The sequence below is a fragment of the Onychostruthus taczanowskii genome, unplaced genomic scaffold, assembly GCF_017590055.1.
Source record: "Onychostruthus taczanowskii isolate IOZ18803 unplaced genomic scaffold, ASM1759005v1 scaffold32, whole genome shotgun sequence".
Classification (NCBI taxonomy): domain Eukaryota; kingdom Metazoa; phylum Chordata; class Aves; order Passeriformes; family Passeridae; genus Onychostruthus; species Onychostruthus taczanowskii.
In genome coordinates this window covers 2,983,205-2,992,894 of record NW_024500572.1, presented here as the reverse complement: position 1 = coordinate 2,992,894, position 9,690 = coordinate 2,983,205, and the positions used below count along the sequence as shown (strand labels likewise).

The 9,690-nt window shown below is 47.9% G+C and overlaps 1 protein-coding gene across 1 annotated transcript; it reads right to left on the bottom strand.

Moving 5' to 3' along the window:
- Positions 1-5: 5 nt before the first annotated feature.
- TMEM120B (transmembrane protein 120B) lies at positions 6-9,634 on the bottom strand. The gene is made up of 12 exons (XM_041410262.1): positions 9,509-9,634; positions 7,092-7,210; positions 6,068-6,184; positions 5,274-5,333; positions 4,625-4,720; positions 3,523-3,612; positions 2,996-3,061; positions 2,027-2,088; positions 1,695-1,787; positions 1,245-1,309; positions 1,022-1,090; positions 6-807 (listed from the first exon to the last, which is right to left on the bottom strand). The coding sequence occupies exons 1-12, from the start codon at positions 9,575-9,577 to the stop codon at positions 694-696; spliced, it is 1,020 nt and encodes a 339-aa protein (XP_041266196.1). The 5' UTR covers positions 9,578-9,634; the 3' UTR covers positions 6-693.
- Between the last annotated feature and the right edge of the window lie 56 nt (positions 9,635-9,690).

The window sequence follows — 9,690 nt, the reverse complement described above, 5'->3', positions numbered from 1 at the left end:
AGTTGCATATTGAATGGTTTATTTTAGGTTCTTTCAGGCCTGGACAAATGACCTGGTCTCCCTGGAAAAGGGCTAGCAGACTTCCCTGCCATTTAAAAACTGCTTTTGCTCACATGATTTTGTTTTCAAAGAGGGAATTCCTCTTCTTTAAATAGCTTTTTAGAAATGTATATAGCAGCAGTATGGTACAAAGATGAGTATTTTCTTTTCACAGTACACACAGGTTAGTATTGCCACTGAGAATATGCCTTAAACAAATGCCTTGAAAAACAGCATTCGCTCTGTATTACTGATCCACACAGAGTGTTCATAAACCTCAATAAATTCAATACCCAGAATTTAAATAATAAAACTGGCAAGTGTCAGGTATCATTCCAGAATTGGAATTACAGTAGATCCCACATTTTCCCCAGTGCTGGCGCTTCGCCAGGCAGGTGCATGCTGCTCTATATACAGAACAAAAACCCCAGAAGCAAATACATTTTATATTAAATATACATAAATAGCAGGAGTGTGACTGGAGAGCCATGCTTGCATTAATACTGAGTCTGTGCTGGCAGAGTCCTTTACCAAACACGGGGACAGGCGAGTCCTTCTGAGCCCATCCATCCCTGGCTGGGGTGGAGCAGGATCTGTCCCAAACCCAGCCCTGCTGGGGGCACAGGCATGGATGCACACTGGGAACAGGGGGAGTCACAGCTTCTTCACCTTGTCTTTGTTCTTCTGCAGTTTGGTGTGCACCACCTTGAGAGTAGTAAGGAAGTTCCCAAGGAAGAGCAGCAGGAATGTCAAAGCCAACACAAAAACCTGAAAGGGAAGAGGAAGCAGCATTTATTACCTTGTAATATTACAACATGGATTATATTCAGCACTGCTGGGCTCTACCAGACACAGAACAGACTCTGTGCTGCCTTATCCTGAGATATTTAAATGGAGTCAGATGCCCAAATATCTTTCAGGATGTGGTCAAGCACCCACTCTGCCCTGCTCTGTGCTTCTTCTGAGCAGAGACAACACACACCTGCCATTCTTTGCATTCCTTGTGCCTTGACAATCTGAAAAGCGTGATTGCATTGTATAGCTGCCAGAACTGCAAAGAGGGAAAGAAAAAGGCAATTTAATTAGGAGCAAAAAGAATTAAGCCTTGGAAACATTTCTCATGGCTGTGTGTGATCTAAAGCACCTTTGGGTGGTGCAGCAGCAGACACTGCGCCACAGAGGGAGGAGGGGATCACCCAACTTACATGCCCAAAGAACAAGAAGGGAAGGAGAAATGTCAGCCCCCGCCACATCCAGGACTGGAATCCTTCTGGAAAAGGTTGACAGAAGAGGCAGAGTGTGAGCACAGAAGAGCCAGGACTGGACCTGCAGCTCCTCCCCACCCAGATCACCCCCATAAGGGCTATTCCTATCAAGTAAAAAGATTTCCTGGAAATTGCAGTAGTTGGAGGAGGATAAAGTTAGGGATGACCAAAACCTCCATCTTAGTCTCCTCAAACGCTGACAAAGATCAGATTCCTCTGCTCCTGACCTACAGGACCTGAGGAGGGGGATAAAAGTCTCACTGCCCTTCCTGCCTTGGGACACAGGCAGCCAGGCAGGGGACAGCTCTGCAATGGGGGGGCACACAGCCCTCTCCCTCCCTATCACTGCACCCAAAACCTGTGCACAGAAAGCATAGCAGGAGACCTCACCTACTGTAAGGTCCAAGTGGTTTCTCTCCCCCAGAGCCCGGAGCCTATAGAGGCAGCCCCTTTGGTAATAATACTGTAAGAACTGAACACAGCCTGGAGAAGGAGAGAGAAAACATCACTCCATTGGTTATTCAGAAGTATGGTAAGTAACAAACTACTTTAATAATGTTTAATCCAATAGCATTTAATTATTGCTTATATTTGTAGATTGCATATTTGTACACTATATTCCTACAGTTTAACATTCCAGTATTTACCAAATGAAAGTGTTTTCTTCTAAGCAGGTATGACACAGAATTACCCCCTGAATTAGCAAGGTAAGACATACTCACTCTGAAATATTGAAAATGCTAAAAATTGACTGCGAAACATCTGATACATGAGTCCATCCGGCCTGGAAGCAGAACATGGGAGGTCCATTAATCTGCTAAAAGCATCCAGTGCATCCAACCCTTCCCCTTCACCACCAGGCTGATGCCATTAGCAAACAAACCAGCAGCTGGTGCCCAGCTCATTCCACCCACTGGGAGCCCTGAGAGGTGCTACAGCCACACAGGAAGTGCTCTCATTGATTAGGTTTCCCCTCTCTAAAAGGATAAATGCTGTCCCCTCTCATCCTTTATCATAGTTTTCTCCAGGCAGCAAAGCCATTCAGCATCATCTGCATCAAGAATCCGAGCACTGCAACAGGGGGTGCTTGTGCTGCTGATCCCAAGGGCAGTTCAGGATAGATAGAGGGCAAGGGACCTTCTGCCCCAGCCACTGTCAGCCCCTTACAGATTCAGGGAAGAAGCTTATGTTGTTTTAAAAAAAAAAAAAAGTTTTAATAATTAACTCATCAGTTCATGCCCAAGTTGAGAAAGGTTGCACAGGGAGTGCATTGTGGGCTGTCCACCCACTGCAAGGGGGTAACTTGAATTTTTGCTTTAAACTCTCTAATCAAGGCTCAATAAAGGCACCAAACATCCATTTTGTGGTGTCCTTCCTCTATAGGAAAGTGCTGCTTGTTTCCTTAAGTACAGAGAGAGAAACTGGGAGACTTGCAGAGATTTTGCTATCACCAGCCCAAGTACAGTCACAGGGTTTGCATTTTTTTTTTTTTAACCAGCAATGTAAATACAACCTTGCAGTGTTGTATTTATCATTGAAAACACCTGTAACATCAAACAAATATTAAGGCTGACACGCTGCCATATGTCCTGTGGCCACAGCTTTGTGGTCATGCTGGATTTAAATGCTCAGATGATATAAACACCATGAAACAGGCTTGAAGCACCTCGAGCAGGCAAGAGCAGACTCACCACGTTAACATCACTCCAGACAGGAATGTGGAAACGTAGTGATGAGACACCCACCAGCCTTTGATCCTGAGCAGGAAAAAATGTGGCAGTTAGACAAGAAGCATGGATTTCAGCATTGAAGTCCAGCCTTACAGGCAAAAAATGATCCAAAAAATGGGAACAAAGCAGATGTCCAAACTCAAGCACAAGGGATGCTGTGGCGTTTCCAACCAACGACGTGTGACCTCTAACACAAGGCAGCACACCCACCCCAGACCACATCTACAACCTACAGCTACCAAAACCAGCCAAAAACTTGGACCAGTAACTTAGGGACTCTTAGGAACTGCAACTGCTCTCTCCCCAAACCTCAGGTGGCCACATGTGCCCTTGGAAGTGACCAGGGAGGAGGAGAGAGACAAGAGACTGCAGAGGCCATCAGCATCTCGGATTTGCTAGGCTTCAGTGCCAAGCTGAATCCCTTTTTGTTGCCTGGTTTTCTTTAGGGACATTTCATGCTTTCATGGGCTTTGCAGGTGGCACTGTACCTTGAGCCATTGTTAATGAGAATGCTTTCCCGTATCGTCAGCGTGCAGTAATACCACACCAAGAGAAAGTTAAACACTTCATCTGTCACCCTGTAAACACAAAAAACACAGAGTCAAAAACCCTCTTATTAATTATAAAGACACATTTTAAAAATCACTATTTTTCCTTCCTCCTCCTGGGTAGATGAAAACCTGCCCAAGTGAGCTATGAGTCCCATCCTGAACATCTCTAACCCACATACAGCACTGCCAGGCTCAGGGCCCTTTTGCCCTGGATCCTACACTGCAGATCCTGAGCTGATAAGCAGTTATGCAGGGATGGCATTAAGTGCTGCTCAAGGAGAGAAAGCACCACAGAAGCAGCAGATGATCCAATTTAGAGAGGCCTTTCCAGGCTAATTCAATGAGGAGATTCCATGAGATCTATATAAATCCAATCAACTAAAAGAATGGAAGAGCAATATGCTCTGGGACAAAAAAAAAAAAGAAAAAACAAAAACAAAAACAAAACATCAAAATTTTATTTTGCCATTTGCAAACTCCTAAAGCCAAGGGGACTTGGGGCAGGCTCTGTGCAGGCAGCATCATTCCTGCATTCACTCAGACACACAGAGACTGTAATGGAAGTGCATGGCTCCAACACATTCCTGGTTTTTAAGCAAAACTGAATAACGGAAGCTTGTTGGTGTTCAGACACTTTATCACAACCTAGAGGTAATGTTTCAGGTCTGATTATTTCATGCAAATTCTCTTTTGTTGTTTTTGTTACCCCAGAGCTGCAGCACAGTGTTGGTCCCTGCCTAGGACAACCCACAAGCACAACCAACTGTTGGTTCCCAACAATAGCACAATGCCAGAATAACAACACCAATTTTTAGCATCATCAGGAAACATGATGTTGGACTTTCTTTTAAAAAGGAAAAACAATTAGCTAAAATACAGCTCCTGCCAGAGCTGAAGAAGAGCAGGTGTCCTGCTGCCCAACTGCTCAAAGCCTAAACACCACCTGAGCTGTCTCACTGTCCTTAACAGTGCATAGGATAATTCAAACCCAGCACAGTTTTATGCAAAATACTTGATAAGAAATAAAAATGTAGCTTACCTGTAGTGGAGAAAACACCTGCAGGCGACTGCCCCCAGTAACAAGATTATTGTCAGATAAAGTTTGAACTTCTCATACTCGTCCTTGTAGGCAAACCTGGAAGGAAACAGGTGCCATTTGTGGACACAAATGTTTGAGTAGAATGTAGTTTCACCTTTTCCAAACCACGTACAAAGCCAAATATCAAGCCCAGAGACAGAGGTTTTGCTGAAACACTTAGAAAAGCAGTGGACAGTGGTGAAAGGCAGTGTTCTGCCTGCAGGGAGGGTCAGTCTCAGCTGCAACACAATGCCTAAGTCCATCAGAGCTAGTTTCTGGATTGGCTTGACAAGATTTAAAAAATACATATATATCTCCATTTTCTGGAGCACTGTATGCCTAGAAGTCACAGCACCATTTTTCAGCACAAAAAAAACTCCAAACACTTTTACAATTAAGGCCAGAGGCCGAGCTGGGCTTAAAAGCAAACGATAAATGGAATTGCAGCTACACTGGATGTCAGCTTATCCCCATGTTATAGTCCAGAGGCCCATCCTCAACATTCCACTTATCAGGTCTAAGAGAAACCCATTCCCTCTTGGGCTTCAGTCCACACCCACAGCTGGCCCCAGAGAAACCCAAACTCACACATGTGGGGAGGATCACTCACTTTGCCTGGTTGCTCAGGAGAGTGACATTCACGTTTCCCAGCACCAGATTCAAGTACAGGCTGGAAGACAAAAGCCAAGAGCAGACAAGTAAGTTGTTTTATTTGAACAGCACAGGACGATCTAGACTGAGGTGATGAGACAGTGGCTCTGCCAAAGCCACATTTGCTGGAGGTTTTTAACTAAGACAAACTGGAGGGAAATACCACAGAAGAGGCTTTACACATGGAAATATTGGTCAGCATTTCCAGGAAGTTACTGAAAAGGCTTATTTTCCTGGTCCCTTTTTTGCACTACAATCTAAGGGCAATATATATATATAGTGTGCACTGGCCAAATCCAAGCACAGGGAGGACTTGGAAGAAAATCTGAGGGGTTGCAGCATCACACACAACTGACATAACTCTGTCCTAGCAACCCCGCTTGAAGCAAAAGTTAAAGTTGGTTAAAAATATTATTAAAAAAAAAAATAAGAGAAAAGTCTTGTTCTGATTCAGCCCTCAAAAAAATTAGCCCAGGAAAACATCAGTGTGGAACAGTGAACTGCACAATCCCTTGCCAGTGCAGGTTACTGTCATTTTAACAGAAAACCTGCACTGCCCACACACATTTACATCCACTCACAGCTAATGAATTCTGTGTACAACTGACACAGCAGCTCAGTAAGAGATTTATGACTAATCCAATTTTACATGTCTTTCTTCAACCTTTTCCTTCAGGAACAAAGAGCATTGCTGTGAACATTTAAAAATCCAAAATTCCTGGAGCACACAAGCCTCCCTGGTGGAGCACGTACCCATTCCTCTTGGGCAGGTAGGCTTCCATGTCAAAGAAGGCATTCTGTCTCTCCTTGATCTGGCTGCTGATCTCCTGAATGAGAGCAAACTCCTCAGGACTCGCTCTGGGCTTGCACCTGCAAGAACACAGAAACAAGATATTCCTGTTCATGTTTTCACCTCCTTTTTATTAGAAGGAAAATGTTGTCATAAAATCCAGGCTGTTAACAAGCTGGCTCTGGGAGCTGATGTGCTTTGCTCCTGTATTTCTGAGGAACCATTTGGCTTATCACGACTTTATTTCACTGCCAGGTTTATGCTGCTGTAGGTGACTTCAACCAGCTGGTTTATAAATCAGCTTCTCTTTCCATCAGCTCAGTGACAAGATCGTGTGGGAATATTGTGCTTTTCTGAAAGAACTCTCTCCGCCCTGGGAACTCTGTGCGTGGTTTCAGGCACTGCCCTTGCAGAGGCTGCAGCTCTTCAGGTATGAAGTATTTCAGGATGTAACAGGACACAGAGCTGATGATTTACTGACAAACTGTGGTTTTAGTAATTAATGTTAACCAGAGAGCAGGGAGCAGCAGAGCCAGCAGCCTGTGGTGTCAGAGGTACTGTACTCAGGCCTACACACAAGGAATTCAGCCTGTGGCTTCTGGGATCAGCCAAGCAGCCAGAGACAGTTCCCACCTGTAAATCCACCCAGGAGCAAGTTACACCTTCAGGTTCAAGGACTGATGTTGCTCTTCCAGTGCAGTTTACAGAGCAAAGCATTGCTCACCTGGCACAGCCAAAAGCTGCACAGCCCTGCAATGTACAGCACACACTGCAAGGAAGAAACCCACACCAGCTCCCTTAAACTTCTTTATTTACAGGACTCCCTCTCTCATGCAGTAATGAACACTCTACTTGGCTGCAATATGGAACAACTTTAGCACTGCAACATAGATTTTCTAGTAAAAGTACTAAAAATCCAAGCATTTCAGCCCTTGGAAGGAGAACTATCCCATCCCTGCCTCCTCCACCCTCCAGGTTTCCTGTTACCGTTGCAGGCTGTGCTTCAGATCCCTCAGTGTCTTCTTCTGCCGATGTATGGAGCTGCTGCAGGCTGTCTGCAAGCTGGTGACTTCTTCCAGTTTCTGCCTGTAAACTTTGTGTGTTTCCTGCAGGAGAAGAGGAGATGGTAGGTAGGAAGAGCCCTTCTAGGTTATTCATGGCATTTGGTCCTCACCTCCAAGGGAAACCAGGAAAATCCTGTTTTGTGGGATACAATAGGCACCCGTTTAACAAGGAAGGAGGGGGAGATGCCAAAGGAGTACAGATACAATAGGGCTTAAATGGACACTGATGAAATTCCTGCAAGAGGAAAAGCATCCTCTACACTCATCTCATTGCCTCTTTAAAGAGCTTTCCCACTCAGGAGCTTCTCACTCCCATCCCACCCTGCAATGAAGCCCCTAATCCTTGAATCTCCTAATCCTCCATTTGATCCTGATCCATGCCCATCAAATGGTGGCTAAATCATAGAGCAGGCACTCCAATTTCACAGCCAGATTAAATCTTGGAGAAAATAAATGAGGACCTAACAGAGTGGGGGAGGGAGGGAAAAGACACAGCACCAGGCATAAATCCATGGCTGAGGGTTTAGGCACCTCCAGGCCATTACTGTCATCCCAACCCCACAGATATTCAATTCAAGCAACCTACTGTCCCATATTCTGGTTTAAAGAGCTGAACTGATGTCCCTGCCTGTGGCCTTGCATGCTCCCTGGCAGGAACTGCTTTATCACAGCTCATTGGTACCCTGAAGCCCCCAATTAGTGTTCAGCCATGATGAGGACACGCTCACCAACTGCAAACCCATCGAGAGGAGCCTCTGCTCTCACCCCTCCCTGTGCTCGGGGATACCTGGGCTCTGCTTTCCCACCCTTTGCAAGGATTTCACCCCTTTCCCCATGAGGGAGGTCTTAGGAGGGGCTCTCCAAGCATCAAGCAATGACCTCTGAGCCAATTTTAAGACCTGTAATAAGTTGGAAAACAGAGTTTGCAGAGTTAGTGCCAAGAGACAGTGTGGGTTACACGACTGCTTCACCTACCAGCACACCAAGAACCACAGGAAATTCCCACCACTCTTCCCAGAGCATAAACATGGTGGTGAAACCACACAAACCAAATCTCTGCTCTCCTCCTCATTGCTAGGACCCACTTGGTAGCTGTTCTTTATTTACAAGAACAATCCAAAACAAGCTCCAGTGTCTGATTTAAAGACCTAAATAACCAAACTAACCCTGTACAGGCACTGCAGCTCTCGCTGTTTGAGGCTCACTTTGGTTTTGCTGAGCACACCTCTACAGCACTAATCCTGACACCTCGACCACCAGAAGCTGCCACCTCACTGAAAAGTGTTTCTACTTTCCTTTTCCAGGTGGGGAAACTGAGGCAGGGACAGTCACGGACATTGAGCTTGTTGAGAAGGTGCACACAGCAAACAAGTGACCAACAAAACCATGCCAGCTGGTCTCCCCCAGCACCCAACCCTTGTTTCTGCTAAGAGGAATACAACCTGAACTGAGTTTTAATTAAGAAACAAGCTAAATGTGGATATCACACGGGGGTTTTTTTTGCATGCACGTTCTGTTTAACAGTCTAAAAGAGGCCGAAACAGCCTCCAGAGTGAGAACAGCCTTTAAAACTGTACTTTAAAACTGGCTTTAAGATTTAAAGCACGTGTATATGTGCGGCACTGACGACAAGCAGAGAAGGAAGGGAAGGTTTCTGGAAGTAAAAGCATCTCGTAGAACAGCTCTTGGCCCCCACTCCGAGGCCCTTCCATCCCTCAATGCACTTTTGCAAGATGGAAAAACAGCACTCGGAGCCGTCGTATCCCACCACGGGAAATCAAACTCCGCCAGGAGATGCTGGCGGGACAGGCGCTGCCCGCACTGCTCTCTGCAGCACGCTATGGATGCACAACCGCACCGCGTCCCCTTTTTCCATCCTTTCTCCAGCAACGGGATCCGAGGCACCACATCTTGGTGCATCCTCAGAGGGACCTGGGGCACGGCCGCGGCTCGGTCGGGGCTGTCCCGTGCGCTCGCACAGGGGGCAGCGGGGCACGGGCTGTTTTGGGGGGCCGTGCAGGGATGCACATCCTCGCTCCGTGCGGACACCCCGCGGCCGCAGCGAAGGCGCCGAGCGCGCCCGGCCGCCCCCGGCGGGGCTGGGGGGAGCCCGCCCGCACCTCCCGCCGAGCCGCCCCGGGGATGCGGCCGGCGCCGGGGAGCCGCCCCGGGGACCCCCGGTCCCGCTCCTGCCGGGCGGGGCGAGCCGGGGCCGGCCCCGCGTCACGATGCGAAGCAGAGCCGGCAAGGGCAGCGCGGGGCAGCGCGGGGGAAGCCGCGTCCGCGCAAGCGGAGGAGGCACCGCGAATGCCCCGCAGGGCCCCGCCGCCCCCCGCTCACCTGGAGCTGCCGGAACTCCTCCTCCAGCTCCCGCCACTCGCCCAGGCTCCGCTCCAGCTGGTCCCGCATGGCGCGGGGCCGCGCCAGCTCCCCGGGCCGCCGGCGCGCGCCCGCCGCCCGCTGCCCCGGGCCCGCGCGCCGCGTGCGCCGCTGACGTCATCGCGCGCGGTCATGGGCGGGCC